General features: G+C 46.4%; 1 protein-coding gene across 1 annotated transcript in view; it reads right to left on the bottom strand.

Annotated features, from left to right (window-relative positions):
- ACMSD (aminocarboxymuconate semialdehyde decarboxylase) overlaps positions 1 to 18,629 on the bottom strand; it is a 92,354-nt gene that overhangs the window by 54,067 nt on the left and 19,658 nt on the right. The window contains exon 3 of the mRNA XM_068121934.1: positions 14,422 to 14,518. Coding sequence (XP_067978035.1) covers positions 14,422 to 14,518 — 97 coding nt within the window. The remainder of the gene's footprint in view (positions 1 to 14,421; positions 14,519 to 18,629) is intronic.

The raw sequence follows: 18,629 nt of genomic DNA, 5'->3' as shown, positions 1-18,629 counted from the left end.
CGCCAATTCAGTAAGGGACATCATGGTCCATGGACCAAGCTGTTTAATTTTCCTTGTTTTCAGTTTTGTTCCACGGGCTCTTTTCAGGATCGTCAACGAACCTTGGATTGCCTCCAGTTGTAGTACCCCGGGATGTTTTTAAAAACAGTGAGCTTCTTATTCGTCATTCCTGAAGCTCCAATTATCACTGGGACAATTTCAATGCTCTTCAGCTTCCAACATCTCTTGACCTCATTTTTGAGGTCCTAGTATTTGGTCATTTTCTTGATTTCTGAGTTATTTAGGCCAAAAATCGCTGGGTACTGATATCAATCATCAATGCTGTCTTTTCCTTTGTGTTCCTGAGTACAATGTCCGGATGCAATGCTTTGTTTTCTATGTTCACGCTCGATAGAATCATCAGGTTGTATGTGAGCATGACGTCCTCATTTTAAATGATTGCCCTTGGTTCGTGTTTCCATGAGTTTTCTGGTCCTGGGATGTTTAAATTTTTGCAGATATGACAATGAATCTCAGTTTGAATACTTTGTTGTGCCGTTGTGTGTAAATTTGTTCTGATAATAGTTTTTTGCATCCCTTTCCTAGTCTTTCAGAACCTACACTTTCTGTCTGGCTCAGTACCGCCATCTATTTACCCTGCATTCAGAAAGTATTCAGACCCCTCACTTTTTTCACATTTTGTTATGTTGCAGCCTTATGCTGAAATCGTTTAAATTCATTTTTTCCCTCATCAATCTACACTCAATATACCCCATAATGTCAGAGAAAACAGGATTTTAGAAAGTTTTGCAAATTTATTTTTAAAAAAGAAACTGAAATATCACATTGACATAAGTATTCAGACCATTTGCAATGACACTTGAAATTTAGCTCAGATGCCTCCCATTTCTGTTGATCATCTTTGAGATGTTTCTACTCCTTGATTGGAGTCCATCTGTGATAAATTCAATTGATTGGACATGATTTGGAAAGGCACACACCTGTCTATATAAGGTCTCACAGCTGACAATGCATATCAGAGCAAAAACCAAGCCATGAGGTCGAAGGAACTGCCTGCAGAGCTCGGAGACAGGATTGTGTCGAGGCACAGATCTGGGGAAGCCTACAAAAAAATCTCTGCTGCATTGAAGATTCCCAAGAGCACAGTGGCCTTCATAATTCTTAAATGGAAGAAGTTTGGAACAACCAGGACTCTTCCTAGAGCTGGCCGCCCGGTCAAACTGAGCAATCGGGGGAGAAGGGCTTTGGTAAGAGAGGTGACCAAGAACCCGATGGCCACTCTGGCTGAGCTCCAGAGATCCTGTGTGGAGATGGGAGAAACTTCCAGAAGGACAACCATCACTGCAACACTCCACCGATCTGGGCTTTATGGCAGAGTGGCCAGACGGAAGCCTCTCCTCAGTGAAAGACACATGAAAGCCTGCTTGGAGTTTGCAGAAAAGCACCTAAAGGACCCTCAGACTGTGAGAAACAAGATTCTGTTTGGAAGTTTCTCCCATCTCCACACAGGATCTCTGGAGCTCAGTCTGAGTGACCATCGGGTTCTTGGTCACCTCTCTTACCAAGGCCCTTCTCCCCCGATTGCTCAGTTTGGCCGGGCGGCCAGCTCTAGGAAGAGTACTGGTTGTTCCAAACTTCTTCCATTTAAGAATCATGGAGGCCACTGTGCTCTTGGGAACCGTCAATACAAACAAACACAACATGCATTTTAAAGGCCATTTTCCCTGCTAGAGCGGGGGTTAGCCTTGCGGTCCCCATGACAATCTTCTCCATTTTGCCCTATTTTCTGCATCTCTCCTTGTTAACCCCCTTGCCCGCATTTCTTCTTCCACCATCTTTAGCCAAGTCTTTCTCGGTCTTCCCCGTCTTCTACTTCCTTCTACATTCATTTCCATCACTCTTCTCAACCAGTCACTTTCATCCTTCCTCAACACATGACCAAACCATCTCAACCTGTTCCTCTTCACAGCATCAATCACAGGCTCTATTCCCATCATCTTTCGCAATTCATCATTTGTCTTCCTCTCTCTCAACGATACTCCGCACATCCGTCGAACCATTCGCATTTCCACCCTTTCCAACCTTCGTTGCTGCTCTACGTTCATTACCCATGTCTCGCTCCCATAAATCATAACACTTCTCACACATGCAGCATACACCTTTCCCTTCAGCTTCAACGACACTCCCCTCATCATCAGCACGCCACTCAATTCCCGAAACTTCTTCCATGCACATCTCACTCGAGCAACCGTTGCCGAGTCTGATCCACCTTCTCCATTCAGCATGTCTCCGAGGTAGCAAAATGTTTTCACACCTTCCAGCTTCACACCGTCTCCAAGATCCAACTCAACATTTCCTCCATCTGCAGCTCCCTCTGTGCACACCTTACATTTGAATGTAGCTGCCACACTGGTTAATGACCCTCTCAGACCACTACATTTTTGATGAACCCACTCAGCGCACATTGTACACTGAATGGAGTTCACTCCGACACCCTTCCTACACACAGCACAGGGCCACTTCCCAGTTCTTTCCACCTCACCACATGCTTTACCACTTGCCATCACCTTCGTCTTTCCGATATTCACCTTCAGACCTTTTGTCTCCATACATTCCTTCCACGTGTTCATCTTTTCCTTCAGTCCATCCATACTTTCCGCAATCAACACCAGATCATCTGCATATATCAACTCCCACGGTAAACCCTCCTTTACGTTCTGAGCCAGCACCTCCATCACAGCTACAAATAGTAGTGGACTTAGTACCGACCCCTGATGCACTCCCACCTTCACCTCAAACTCACCACTGTTCCCGTCCTTCGTCCTTACAGCTGTGCGCGCTCTTTTGTACATTGCCATCACTACTCTGATCAACCATTCCTCCACTCCTAACTTCCTCAATGCCCATGTCAATACTTTGCGTGGAACCCGATCGAATGCTTTCTCCAGATCAACAAACCCAAGAAACAACTTCTTCCTCTTCTCCATGTACTTCTCCTGCAACTGCCTCACAATGAAAAGCGCGTCTGTCGTTCCTCTTCCTGGCATAAATCCAAACTGCATTTCGTCGATCTTCACTTTCTTCCTTATCCTCCTCTCCAACACCCTTTCCAATACCTTCATTCCATGCTCCAATAACTTTATCGCTCGGTACGAGCCACACTCCAGAGGGTCACCTTTCCCCTTGTATAGAGGGACGGGGGTACTCAGTTCCCAATCCACTGGAATGCGGCCTTCTTTCACCACCAGATTACAGATCTCTGTCATTCTCTTCACACCCCAACTTCCTGCTGCCTTCAACATATCTCCCACAACTCCCGTCGGCCCTCCCGCTTTTCTACCCTTCATTGCTTTTATCGCTTCCTCAACTTCCTTCTCAGTTATCTTCTCTGCCGGTCCTAAAACTGGATTACTCTCTATGTTGCCATCCCATTCATTCTCAGTATTCAACAGCATTTCCATATATCTTTTCCATCTTCCTTTAATTCCATCTGGGTCGACAACGATTTGTCCCACTTCATCCTTCAAGCAGCTCACCCCCATCACATCACACCTCTCTTTCGCTATCTGCTTTGCAATCCTGAATACCGCTCTCTGACCCTCTTCCGAATCCAAGCGTTCTCCGAACATTTTCCTACATGCCTCCTGCGCCTTTGCTACCTCTTTCTTTGCAGCCTTCCTGGCTGCCTTATAACTTTCATGCTCTGCTGTTTCTGCGCCCGTACCCTTCGCCTTCTGCCACTCCTTGAACTTCTTCCTCTTCTCGTCAATCCTCTTTCCAACTTCATCATCCCACCACCATGTTTCCGAGTGCCTCGGTGGTCCTTTTGTCCATCCACATACCTCACCAACGGCTCCCAACAGACTAGCTTTCATTGACATCCAACCACTTTCAAGCTCAACCACATCATCCTCGACCCTACTCAGCCTCTCTTTTAATGCCTCCCTTACTGTCACCTCTTTCAACCTCCACACCTTCATTCTCGGTTGGTACTTCACCCGCCGAGCTCTCCTCGCACCTTTCACCCTTACGTCGCAGACAACCAAGTGGTGCTGTGAAACAGCCTCCTCCCCCGGGATTACCTTTGTGTCTCGGAGGTGCCCCCTATCTCGCCTACGCACCATCAGGTAGTCAACGGTTGTCGTCGACCCACCTGACGTGTATGTAACAAGCTTATTATCGGGTGACCATCGGGTTCTTGGTCACCTCTCTTACCAAGGCCCTTCTCCCCCGATTGCTCAGTTTGGCCGGGCGGCCAGCTCTAGGAAGAGTACTGGTTGTTCCAAACTTCTTCCATTTAAGAATCATGGAGGCCACTGTGCTCTTGGGAACCGTCAATGCAGCAGAGATTTTTTTTGTAGGCTTCCCCAGATCGGTGCCTCGACACAATCCTGTCTCTGAGCTCTGCAGGCAGTTCCTTCGACCTCATGGCTTGGTTTTTGCTCTGATATGCATTGTCAGCTGTGAGACCTTATATAAACAAGTGTGTGCCTTTCCAAATCATGTCCAATCAATTGAATTTACCACAGGTGGACTCTACTCAAGGTGTAGAAACATCTCAAAGATGATCAAGAGAAATGGGAGGCACTTGAGCTAAATTTCAAGTGTCATAGCAAAGGGTCTGAATACTTATGTAAATGTGATATTTCAGTTTTTTCTTTAAAATAAATTTGCAAAACTTTCTAAAATCCTGTTTTCTCTGTCATTATGGGGTATTCAGTGTAGATTGATGAGGGAAAATTGAATTTAAACGATTTCAGCACAAGGCTGCAACATAACAAAATGTGAAAAAAGTGAAGGGGTCTGAATACTTTCTGAATGCACTGTAAATCCATTGGTGTTGTGTCCTTGATCTTGGGCGTTTATTATGATTCGTTCGCCACCTCCAGTTGAGCTGACCTCTTCTTCACCATTCCAATGATCCATCTTTGTCTATCCCTGCTCTGTCCAATTATTTTTTGTATTTGCCTGCTCGTCCTACTCTCGTCGCTCTGTGCACCTGATTGAGTTCCATCAGGCCGCTCCCTCTCTCTCTCTCGTCTCAGCAGGTACATTCTCAGGATGCACAGGTTTTTGTCAAACATTTTGTGGATGATAAGGAGTTTTCTTGTTTTGATGTCTAACTTGTTGATTTCTGATTGGGACCAGTTTATTATTACGCAGCTATATTGGAACACAGGTCCTGTGAGCTGGTTTATGGCTTTGATTTTCTTTCTTGGGGTGAGGTATGTTTTCAGGATCAGCTTCGTTCTATGTTGGTATTCTTTGGTGATTGTTTTGCGTACTTGCTTGTGACATTTGGTGGCCCTCTTCCACTCCAAGGTATTTGTATGATGCTTCGTTTTCTATCTGTTGTTGTGTTGTTTCAAGGTCAATTTTTCTGTTGTCCAGTTTTGTTTGTTTCCCTTGTACAAATGTGCACTTGGCGCACTTGTCTCGCCCAAATTCCATTTGAATGTCCTCGGGAAAACTGTTTTACTAGTTTTAGTTGTTCTGTCAATTTTTGGTCATTTGGCGAGAAGACCTTTAAATCATCCATGTATAGTAGATATGTCATCTTTCATATTTCTTTGGATGTTCGTCTGTTGGTTGTTGGAGTGTATCCATGTCCTTGTTCATTGATCAGGTTACTTAGTGGGTCCAAAGCCAGACAAATCAGAAGGGGGGAAAGACAGTCGCCCTGGAAGATTCCACATCATATCTTCACATCTGGTATTTCGATATTCCCTTCTGAGTGCTGAAATATATATGTAGTATTCCAGAGCTCCATTGCTTTCTCGATCAGTTTGATTATTTGGGGATTGATTTTGTATATTTGCATGCATTTTATCATCCATGAATGTGGGACACTGTCAAAAGCTTTGTTATAGTCTACCCAGGTGGTGGAAAATTTAGTTATTGGCATTTTGCAATTTTCAAGTACGGCCTTGTTCAGTAGGAGGTGGTCAATTGTTTTTTGTTTTTTTTGTATACTGAATCGAGGCTCGTGAAAGAGCTAACATTTACTTCACAAACAAATCAACCAGACAAACAAAATACCCAAAAAGAGGGAGCGGAAGACAAGATGGGGAGAGAAGGGGAAGCACACAAACACAACATCCGAGAGCAGGGAGATGTGTGGAAGGGAGAGGGCCCGGGGGGAGGAGGCATGGGAAGGGGGGGGGGAGGTAGAAGTATAAAACACAAGGACACCAAGGACTTCCTGGACAGAAGTTGGTATTTCAAAAAAGTGGAATTGGGGTGAAATTAGCGGGGGTAGAAAAGATCAAGGTTTTGGATGGGGGAAGATAAGAGATGGTGGTGAACAGCTGTTTTAAAGACTTGGAGGGTGGAGTGGGATTGAAGAGAGTGAGGGAGTTTGTTCCAGAGGCGGGAGAAAAGAGGTATGAAGGAGTGAAGGTGAGCAGAGAGTCTTGATTTTGGCAGTTTAACCATAAGAGGGTTGCAGGCAGATCTTGTGCGACCTGTAGGAATATTTGCGGGACAGCCCAGAGAGAGCTGGGGGGGGGGGGGCAAGGCCAGAGAGGAGTCGGTAGAAGATGGAAAGACCACCAACCAACCACCAAAGACCACCACCCTTGGAGTTAGCTTCATCGCGGGAGATTCCAATGATTCTGAATGCTTTGGTTTCAACAGCGTGAAGGCGTGCTAGGTGTGAGGCAGGAGCACCAGCCCAGAGGGGAGAGCAGTATTCCATTGAGCTGTGGATGAAAGCCTTGTATGTGGTGAGGAGCTCAGGTGTGCCAAGGAAGGGCTTCGCACGACGGAGGATGCCCAGTCGGCGACTGGCTTTGGAGGCCAGATTTGAAATGTGGTTTTCCCAGGAAAGATCATGGCAGATAGTGAGACCCAAAAGCTTGAGTGACAGAACTTCTTGGAGAGGATTATTCAGAAAGTGGATGGGAGGGTTGTCCAGTCGGTCTTTTCGGAGAGACATCGTAAGAGTGTGAGATTTGTCAGGATTGAAAGACATGTTCCACTTGTTTGCCCAGTCTGTGATTTTGTCAAGGTCTGCAGAGAGTGAGGAGGCTGCAGACTGCCGATCTGAGGGATGAAGAATGGAGCGACAGAGAGTAGAGCCGTCAGCAAAGAGATAGAGAGGATTTTCAAGAGAGTCAGAGAGATCATTGATGAAGACCAGAAAAAGCACAGGGCCCAGAACACTGCCTTGGGGAACTCCAGCCTGAACAGGAAGAGGAGATGAGAGAAACCCATTCAGGGCCACACGTTGACTACGACTAGAGAGGAAGTCCGCCAGCCATGCGTGGAGATTTCCATGGATACCATAGGAGGAGAGTTTGGTGAGCAGAGCGGGGTGCCAGACCGTATCGAAGGCACGTGATATCTGATATGTCAAGGGAGACTGCTCTAATTTCCTGTTTGGCATTGAGGACCTCCATCCATTGTTGAGAAAGCAGAAGCAGCATGTCCAGAGTGGAGTGTCCAGGTCTGAAACCAAATTGATGATCAGACATCAAGCCATTGGAGAAGAGGATTTAATTGTTCCATAACAAACTCTCTTACATGCCTTTTGTTCATGTATGTGTTATTTTTTACTTGTATGCACTCCTAAACTGCTGGACAGAATGAGTTGAAATTTGGAGGCTGCCTGGGAAAGTTTTAGGCTCCAAAAAAAATCCTAGTCGCATGGGGTTGGGGAGGGGGGATATGACGCAAATTCTCCATGTAAATATTTTTGTCTGGCGACACTCCTGGTGGGAGAGTGTATTACTCGAGCCAGAAGTTAACCAAATTAACGATCACCAAAAAGATAAACCAAACTCGCAACCCAGAAGTTGTGCAAGTCATTCTAAAACATGCCAATTCTTTGTGTTATCATACAATGAAAACTATGTTAATCGTAGGTGTGGGGGGGGGGGGGGGGGGATGTGTTGAAACTTGATGGTGGTACTTGGAGCGTGCATGGGAATGTTCTGCTCAGTTAGGATGGCCACTTTCAACTTCAAGTTTCCCACCCTTATTGCTCTCGTCAGGAGTTTTCCACTATAAATTCTACTATAGTGGCCTTTTCTACTATAAATCAATAATGCTTCAGCAATGTCAATAACCATTTAGTCTACTTGCCAAGCCTATAGAGCCCTCTTGTGAACCCGGAAATGTTGAGTACCCCAACGTTTTAAGTTAGAAATGTACAGTATGGGTCCCCAGCACTTAGAAACTGCCCGATGCTAACTTGCATATGTTGGGCAATTAGCAAAATTAGCATTAATAGCATTAACCCTATCAAACATAGGCCTGGGACACTGAAATTTCTGTTTCGCTCTATTGCTCCGTTTGAATGCTTCGTGTGAGCAAACTATTTGAAGGATCTGTATGAAATTTGGACATAATACACTCAGACAGATAGTCAGCTGCCAAATATACTTCTGAGGACCCAGATAAGTTCCTGCGCGCAGTCGGCCTGGAGAGGCACATCGGCCCTATCCACAGTTGGGGTGATAATTTTGATCTTGTGGTCTTCACACCCAATGGTCGCCGCACGACTCATGCCATGGCCACTCAGTTTGTGCAGAATCCAGCAGGTCTCCTGTTCCCCGGAGGAGCCACACCTGGTGGTAAGGTCATGTCGCTGAAACTACCCCGTCTGACGAAGCTTGAAGCTGGGAAACATAGTATCGCTCATAAGAGCAGTTTTGTCATTGAACATTACGTAGACTACGGATTTTTATGTTAAGAAAATAGGCCTTTTATGTTTTGAAAAGCGGAATTTTTTTTTTTTAATGTGAAAAAATCCCGAAATATTTTTTTCCCCCGTTTTATTCATTTTTTTTTATTACCAAGTTTTTCAGAAATCAGTCAAAAAAAGAACAAAAAATGGTAAGCTTTTTCCTGCACAACATTAAGCACTCTGGGCTAGTAAACAGGTAAAAAAATGACGTTCAGGTACCTTTATTGCAACCGCATTGTTTGATAAGTAGAGGACTAGAAGAAATTGACAAGACCCTTTTAGGAACGGTTAAAGTAGGTGTTTGAAATCATTATCTTGGTAATGTTCTCCTTGGTGAGGCGGTGTCGGCGGTCGGTGAGGACGTTTCTGCAGACGGAGAAGGACCTTTCCACGTCGACGCTGACGATGGGGCAGTACCTCAAGAGGGGGATGTCAGCAAGCTTGACTCCAGCCGGCACACCAACCTCAGATCCGTGCTGATCTCCATCCAGGATCAAAGCCACTGTCCTCAGCACACCAATGTCGGGATTGCGCTGCAGCACCGCCTTGAACTTGGTGAGCAGGATCTCCTTACGGCAGCCTCGGATCTTTTCGAGCTCCTCCTTGGCCTGATCAAGGAGCTGGAAGGCCTTGGCCAGCTCCATGCCGACCTCCTCCAGCTGCTTAAGGATCTTCGGGATGAACGACACGTGGGCATTTAAGAAGACCAAACTGAGCTTGATGTCCGCCTTTCCGAACAGGTCCTTGGCACTCCGGATTGCCATCGCGTCGTCATCGTTCAGCTGGTCCACAATGTCCTTGACGGCCTCGAAGTGCTCGGCGTAAAACACCGCGGCGTCGATCCACGTCCCCCACCGAGTCAGAATGGGCTCCGGGGGGAGAGAAAGATTGGGCTGCTGCTCCTTCCAAAATACGACACGCGACGGGGCTTTGACGAACACCTTCTTCGTCGTGGCAATCAGGTCGTTGACGTCCTTGAACATTTCTCGGACTGTCTCGCAGACACGGTGGAGCGCGTGGGCAACGCAAGTCACATGCAGCAAGTCCGGGAAGAGTTCCTTCAGGGCATGGCCGGCCTTGATCATATAGGCCGCGGCGTCGCTGACGAGGACCTTGAGGCACTCCGGCTTGAAATCAGGCCAAAGATAGCGCAGCGTGTCATTGACTGCACGCACGATCTCCCCGGAGTTGGTCTTCTCCAGAAACATGCACTGGACGAGGTGGGGACGAAAGTACCCCTCCTTGGACAAGCGTCCCACGATGATGTTGGCCACATATCGACCTGCCGAATCGGTCGTCTCGTCGACGGACAGCCAGATGGGCTGCTGTCCGAGGTCGGCACGGATCCCCGCCAAGGCCTCGTCGTAGCACTTGTCGAGGTAGTGCTTTCGAATCCAGCTTTCATCGGGGATCTGGAGAGTGATGTGCTTCTCCAGGAACGACCGGAGGGCAGGGTTTTCCAATTTCGACCATGGGATGCCAGCGGCCAGCATGGCCTGGCACAGCTCCTGAGCCACGACGTCGCACTTGTGCCTCTTTCCGCCACCAAAGTCCTCCATGGTGGCTTGCGTGACCGTCCTCTTCTTCTTCAAGGCCAAGTTGCTCTTGTGGCGGTCTCCTCGGACATGTTGGGCCAGCTCAGACTTCTGCTTCGCCCGGAAAGTCTTTTCACAAGCTCGACAGAAAGCCGTGTCACTCGACACGTACTTGAAGGTGGCCCCATCGCCGCCAGCGTTGAATTCCTTCAGCCACTTGTCACGAAGAGCAGCACTCATCTTGATAGGAGACTTGTTCACACTTTGTGTACACTCTCTCACTGTAGTACACCGCCTCACTGCTGTACACGCTGGGGACGCAACGCACGCAAGTGGACGCAACGTTTTGTTTTTGAGATCGATCGCAATTAAAAATTTCGATCGCAGTTTAAAATTTTGATCGCAGTTTAAAATTTCGAAAAATTCCCCAATTTTTTTTAGCGTTGCCAGACATTTTCGACCAAAAAGGGCATTTTATTTTATTTTTCCCGAAAAAGGGCGAAATTCTTTTTTTCTCCGAAAATAGCAAAATAATTTTTTTGCGCGCAAAAAAGCCGTTTTATGTGAAAAAATATTTTTTATTTTTTCACATAAAAATCCGATGTGCAAACATTACACAGGCCCCAAGAAGATGACTCCACCAGCTCTGAAAGAAGTCCCAAGAACTGATGCTTTCCAAGATGCCATCAAACAGAGTGTTTCAAGAGCACAGAAGAAGGATGCTGCTTGGCTCTCGCAGCTCCACTCTTCCCCTCTTCCCCTCTTCCCCTGGACTGGGCAGCCTACAATGTTGTGCAAGATCGCAATGGTGATGACAGTGCTCCAAAGCTGAAGACGATAAGTGTCTTTGGACCACTGCTTGACTCGCCCCCTGCCCACCCTGATACAGTGCTCAGTACCATTGCCTACTTAGACACATCACTGAGGCAGCTTGGCATGAGCCACAGTCATATCACGTTTGACATGCAGCTGTACGTGATCGCTTGCCTGATCAAGTGGAGTGATCTGCAGCGATGGTCATCAGTGGTTCTCAGAGCTGGGATGATGCACACTCTCATGTCATTCATCGGCTCAATCGGACAACTGATGAATTCAACAGGTGTGGAGGAGCTAGTCGGTGCATCATTTGGAGGCCTGAAATCCATCTTCAACGGGAAGGCCTGGCCCAAGGCTATGCGAGCCTTCCGTATGGTTGTGTCTGCTCTTCTTCATGACTTCTTAGAGGAGGGAGAGAAGACTCACGAGCAGATAACGGCATTCCTGGAGAAAGCCAGAGAGCACCCCACAGGCCGGCTATGGGTGGATTGTTTCATCACCCCTACCCTAATAGCTCACAGGTTCTGGCGAGCAGAAAGAGAGCGTGATTAGATGCTGCAACAACACTGCCTTGAAGAGATGTTGCCCTATTTCTTTGCTGCCGGTCATCACCACTACGCAAGATGGATCACATGGCATCTGCGCGACATGCAGTACCTTCCTGCTACTGCCAAGGATGACCTTTACGCTGGAAGCCATGTGTGCCGCCACTCTGATGGTGCAGCTGCAGTGAGTGGAGACATGTTTGGGGAGCAGACATGCATCAAGCAAGGGAAGGGAGTAGGAGGCATGAAGGGCATCTCCACTAACCCTGAGCAGGTCGCCGTGTGGATCAAATCTTTCGGCATCTGCTCCTATCTCTCCAAGTCATTGGATGAGATTTACGACGATGCTGAAGCACCGGATAAGACAATGAAGCCCAACAGACACAAAGAAGAGGGTAAAGGACGGCGGGAATTGGACGTGGAGGAGCGGGCTAAAATCCTGAGAGTGCTACAGGAAAACTCCCATCCACTCACCATAGAGACCGCGACCCTCCACCATATCATAAATGGCCAGGTGGCAGATGAAAAGGTGAATGTGCAAGATGCATTGAAGATCGGACAGGACATGAGCACACTGTTCTCTTCATCACTTCCTGAGAGATTTCATGTGCCCATCTCAAATAAGGTGGTGACAATGACATTCACCAAAAAAAGAGTGAAGGTCAATGCGAAGATCATATGTGACCTTGAGGCGTTGTTTGCTCGGCTGCTGGTGGTGGGGAGCAAGAGAAGAATGGAGCTCTCTGCCCTCTTTGACTACGAGCTCAGCCCGGTCCCTGCATCCATCATCGATGAGTATGGATGCCTCAGGAAGGGTAACAAGTCTGTGATCGTCCAGCGTCTTGGAATCCTTGCCCCCAATCCCCACCTACCACATGTTGTACTCGTTGATGCATCGCAGCTCATCTACCACGTGGTGTGGCCATCGTCAGGCACTGTGGCTGACCTCGCAGCCAGCATGGGGTGCCGGCTTAATCGCTACATCACCGAAACATTTGTCATCTTTGACCGGTATGAGCAAGTCTCTGCCAAAGACCACGAGAGGCAGAGAAGAGCTGGGGAGAGCTCAACAGAGTACCGACTCTCACTGACAACCCCTCTACCTAGCCGCGACAAAGTGATGAAGAACAAGACAAACAAACGGAGACTGGGTGAGCTCCTGTGCACACACAGCATCGGAGATCACATCAAGATGGTCAGCAAAGCAGACAGTATTGTCACTCATGACGAGGCTGACGTCTCCCTCATCTCATACATGTTGGATGCAGCCAGTCGCGGAGTTGAAACTGTCCGCATTCTCAGCGACGACACTGATGTTTTCGTACTCATGGTCTATTGGTGCTGGAAGGTGGGTATCACATGTAACCTGCAGATGGAGAGATGGGATGGCACTATTCTCAACATCAATTCGACAGGAGAGAATCTCGGTGAGCAGTGTCGCTCCATCCTGGCTATGCATGCTCTCTCCGGATGTGACACCACCTCCTATCCCGTGGGGAAAGGGAAGGTGTCCGCACTCAAGGCCATGAGAGTAGTACCTGGTGACCTGCTTCACTTCATCGGAGAGGAGGGAGCTACTGATTTACAGATTATAGAGGCAGTGAGTGGTTTCTTCCTGGCTCTGTACAACGAGAGGGAGTCGGCATCTCTGAACGTCACCAGATATGACATCTACCGAAAGCGCAAAACCCCCCCAGCACTGAAGACACTGCCTCCTACAGAGCGCAACGCTCTCCTCCATGGACGGCGTGCCCATCTACAGGTGCTGCTTTGGAAAGCAGCAGACTGCCCAGACCCACCAGCTGTGGACATAACAGAGTTTGGATGGAATAAGAAGGAAGGCGAGAAGGGAGAGGAAGTCATCGTGCCCATCCTGGATGCAAGCCCCATTGCTCCTCCTGTCGTGTTGGAAATGATCAGCTGAAGCTGCAAAGCTGGGTTAAAGCCCTGTTTAACAGCAAAGTGCAGCTGCGTAGCTGCAGGCCTGGCCTGTACCAGCTACTGCTTCTGCAAAGGCTCTGATAGTACATGTTGCAACACACTCACAGCAAGAAGAGCAATATGACAAGAATGTAGAGTCAGGAGAAGAAGATGAAGACGATGAGGATGAGTTTTATGATGAGGATATGCTTTATAACAGTGCAGAGTAGTAGAAGTGCAAGACGCTCTTTCTTGATGGAAGTTTTATGTTGTGTAACTATTGCACATATTTTTCAGCTCTGATAATTTTGGGTATACTTGTGTTTTAATTTTGAGGATATTACTTACCCACAGTCATATTATTCTAGTTTGGTATGGTACTTGCCTTTGTTACCTCTAATACCTGTGAATAAAAGTGGAGCAATAGAGCGAAACAGAAATTTCAGTGTCCCAGGCCTATGTTTGATAGGGTTAATGCTATTAATGCTAATTTTGCTAATTGCCCAACATATGCAAGTTAGCATCCGGCAGTTTCTAAGTGCTGGGGACCCATACTGTACATTTCTAACTCAAAACTTTGGGGTACTCAACATTTCCGGGTTCACATTGCTGGCAAGTAGACTAATTTATAAGTAAAATCATGAAAGTTCATGCAATTTTGCCAAATCGATTGGATAGAAAAGGAATATGATCTGCTGACCGCAGTTTTTTTTCTTTTTTTTTGTATACAAGATCGAGGCTCGTGTAAGAGCTAACATCCATCACAACAAAAAACAACAACAAACGGACACACAAAACATACAAAAAAGGGAGCGGGAGACAAGATGGGGAGAGAGAGGGAAGCACACAAGTACAAAAGCAGAGAACAGGGACAACGAGCAGTAAAGCAGTAAAGTGTGAAGTTTAAATTGTTCACCTGTCTTTTCCATGTCCTTCAACCGACAGACTGGATCCCAACAATTATCACGGATAACACGAAACACTTCATCACCTTTGAGCATCTTGGCTTCCCCCTGTCGGGATAGCATAAGCAGGAAATACTGGTTTTAGATGGTATAAAACAACACACAACAGGCATTTTAAGGCCATTTTCCCTGCTAGAGCGGGGGTTAGCCTTGCAGGTCCCATGACAATCTTCTCCATTTGTCCCTATTTTCTGCATCTCCCCTTGTTAACCTCCTTTTAAATGGTACAATTAATTAAAATTGTTCATTTTTTTGGGATACAAAGTCAAGGCTTGTGGAAGAGCTACAACACGGAGAATGGATCAGGACGCAACATACCAAAAGGAACAGCAGAAAGAGAAAGGGGAATGGCAACAGCATTGCCGGTGGAGAAAATAGACGGAGACCGACAAATAAGGGATGCAGGGTAACGATGATGGGTAGGAGAGAATGCAAGGGATGGACAAGATGGATGGGGATTTAAAATAAATTAGGGAAGGGGGGTAGTAGTTTAACGGGTGTAGAAAAGATGATGGTTTTGGAATGGGAGATTATCAAAGATGGTGGTCAACAGCGGTATCGTGGATGGAAGAATGAGATTGAGTGCAATATCAGAAAGGAGGCTGAAGGCGACAGAGAACAGTAACCTGTCGGCGATAGCAAAGTGATAGGCCCATCGACTCAGATTCATTGCGGGAGGTTCCAATGATATTGAAAGCCTCGTTTTCCACGGCGTCAAGCTGAGGAAGGTTCAAGGCAGGGGTGCCAGCTCAGAGGAGAGGGCGTATTCCATCAATCTGTGGATGAAACCCTTGCAGGTGGATAGGAGTTCAGGTGTGCTAAGGAAGGACTTTGCACAATGGAGGATGCTCAGTTAGCAGCTGGCTCTGTAGGAAAACTTTGAAATGTGGTTTGCCCAATAAATATAATGGCTGATAGTGAGACACAAGAGTTTGAGTGAGAGTGAGACCCAACAGTTCACTTCGAGAGGATTGTTGAAAAAGTAAATGGGAGGGTTTACCGTATGATACTTTCGGAGATAGAGTGAGTATGTTGGGTTTCTCAGGGTTAAAAGGCATATTCCAAGTGTTTGAGTAGTTTGTGATTTTGTCAAGGTCTGAAGAGGGGGATAGCGGCTGCTGCCTGTCTATCTGAACGATGAGGAATGACACGGCAGAGCTTGAGGTCATCTGCAAAGAGGATTCAAAAAAAGGATTTCCATGGAGTGAGAGAGATCATTGATGAAGATTAGGAATAGGATGGGGCCAAGAAGACACTCCAGCCTTGACAGGGAGAGATGAAAGGATTCCATTGAGAGCCAAACGTTGGCTATGAGAGTGGAGGAAGTCAGTAAACCAAGAGTGGAGTTGGCCTTGGATACCACAGGCAGAGACTTTCGGAGATCAATGCTCTGGGTGCCAGATTGTATCGAAAGCCTAAGACTGTATGAAAAAACTTGAATGACAAAACCAAGTAGAAATAGGAATTGGAGATTGCAGACCCTGCCAGGATATATTTTGTGTGGTGTTCATGTTGTTGTTGTTGTTGTTGTTGATGGTGGTGTTGCTGATTTAGCAGTCAGTTCTGCTCAAACAGGATAGCCGATTGATCTCCTGGGAGTGACCCAGAGATCCCTCCCATTTAAGATGCTGTGCTCTTACCTTCGTGGAGCTAGGGCCATGCATTCTACCATAATTGGTTTAATTGTGTGTGGGGTAGTCTGGCAGAGGTTGCAGGTGTCGTCATTGGTGTCATGGAGTCTGCAGTGCCCTCCATAAGTATTGGAACAATGAAGTTAAATTTGTTATTATTTCTTTATACTCAAGAAATTTGGATTTTACATCAAAAGATGAAGATGAGGCAAGAGTACAGAAGGTCATCTTTTATTTCTTGGTATTTCTGTGCATACATGGTTTACCATCATAGGGCAATAGCACTTGTTATTTTCAGTAAGAATAAGTATTGGAACAGATGATTGGCAGGTGTTTCTTGTTGCTCAGGTGTTTCCTGTTGCCTTCACGTACTCAGCAATAGACAATGGCCAGGTCAGCCAAGAAAAACAACTGCAGTTGATGACAGAAAAATCATCAGAGCTGTGAAGAAGAACCCTAAAACGACTGTCAGTGACATCACCAACAACCTGCAGCAGAGCTGCAGCTGCAGCAGAGTGCAGGGGTGAAAGTATCATAATTAATCTACCGTTCATTGAAGACTTCGACAGCAGAATTACAATGGCTACACCGCAAGCTGCAAAACTCCCATCAGCATTAAAATAGAAAGGCCAGATTAGAATTTGTCAAGAAGTACAAAGGTGAGCGAGTCGAGTTCTGGAACAAAGTTTTATGGACAGAGGAGGCCAATATAAACCTTTACCAAAGCGATGGAAAGGTGAAAGTGTGGAGAAAGGAAGGAAATGTATTTGATCCAAAGCATACTACCTCATCTGTGAAGCATGGTGGAGATCGTGTCATGGCTTGGGCTTGCGTGGTTCACTCATCTTTATTGATGATGTAACTAATGATGGCTGCAGCAGAATGAATTCGGAAGTGTACAGAAACATTTTGTCTGCCTATGTGCAATAAAATGCCTCCAAACTCATTGGGTGGCGCTTTACCACGCAGTAATTGAGGAAGACAATGACCCAAAACACACTGCCAACATAACCAAGGAGTTCATCAGGGGAAAAGTGGAAGGTTTCAGACTGGCCAAGCCAATCTCCTGATTTATATCCAATGGAGCATGGACACATTTCACTTGTTGAAGAGGAGACTAAAGTCAGAAACCCTCAAAACAACCAACAACTGAAAATGGCTGCAATAAAGGCCGAGCAAAGCATCTCAAAGGAAGATACCAAGAGTTTGGAGATGTCATTGGGTCATTTGTTGGATATGCAACCAAGTACTGACAATTATACTACTTTAATTTCCTTTAAGTTAATCTGTTCCAATACTTATGTTTACCAGTAATGTAATAAACATAATATAATAAACAATACGTTTGTACAAGTAATGAGCAGGAATTATAAAGAGCAAATGTAACTAAAATACATTAAGAATATAAGGGATCAGGTCATGATATGAAGGGATTACAAACAAAAAGAAGGTACCATAACAACATTTTCATGGTTAAATATTTATTTTGAATCACAGGTTGGGATAAACTTTTCAGTACGAAGTTCACATCTGGTGTATGCTCCCCCTTCATCCCATTCCTCACCTCAAATGGCATCACCACAGACTGCCAGAGATAAGGCAGATGCCTGAACTCTGTTTGCCTAAAAATATCTTAAGTATCCAACCCGTCCTGTACTGTCGCCATCTTGCCCCCTCATACCCACTGTCTGCTGGAGTTTGTGTGCTTCTCACCCGAGAAGGTAGCGCTCTGCTCAGCCTTGACCCTGCTTCAGCGACGGGCCCAAATGGCATCAGTGCCCTTGTTCTCAAATCTTGCTCCGCCATTCCTGCTCTCCCTCTATCTGCCGTATTCAGTCTGTCCTCCTTTGGTCTCCTGCCCTCTGCAAGGAAGTCGGCAAACATCACTTGTGTCAACAACAAACATGGTGAATCAGACCCTATCAGCTGCAGATTGGATCCAATTACAAGCAAAGTCAGGGAATCCATCATTGCTTCTGACGTCACATCTTTCCTGTTTTCAAACAGCCTGATCTCTGACCATGAGTGTGGATTTCGTCCCAGTCACTCAACTCTGGACATGCTTCTGTTCCTCTCACAGAAATACTCAGAAGCTCTAAATCTCAATCAGGAGGTCAGGACCGTCTCCTTGGTCATAGCTTGGGCACTCCGCAAAATCTAGAATCCTGCTTTACCTGCCAAGCTCTCTTTCAGTGGCATGCAAGGCCATGACAATTTCTGGATTTACAAGGCCACAATCATTCCTGGATTTCTGAATTCCTCCATTTACGCAGTCCATGTGTTGCCAGAAATGAAACCCTCTCCTCTCCCAGTGGAGGCTTTCGTTTCCCCAAGGCAGTATGTTTGGCCCAGTCTTGTACATATATAAAAGACCTCTCGTGCTCTGGAAAACCCGCTCTTCCTTTTGGCAGACGACTCCATATTGTGATGTACAGTACCCACATCTTACTGCTAAGCAGACTGAAGCTGCCTCGCTCTCTGCTGATCAGGAATTGATTAGATACGACTCTGAGATATTGACCATGTCC

This window comes from Myxine glutinosa, chromosome 7 (genome assembly GCF_964187855.1).
Source record: "Myxine glutinosa chromosome 7, kmMyxGlut1.1, whole genome shotgun sequence".
In the NCBI taxonomy this organism is placed as follows: domain Eukaryota; kingdom Metazoa; phylum Chordata; class Myxini; order Myxiniformes; family Myxinidae; genus Myxine; species Myxine glutinosa.
This window is presented reverse-complemented; position numbering and strand designations above follow the sequence as displayed.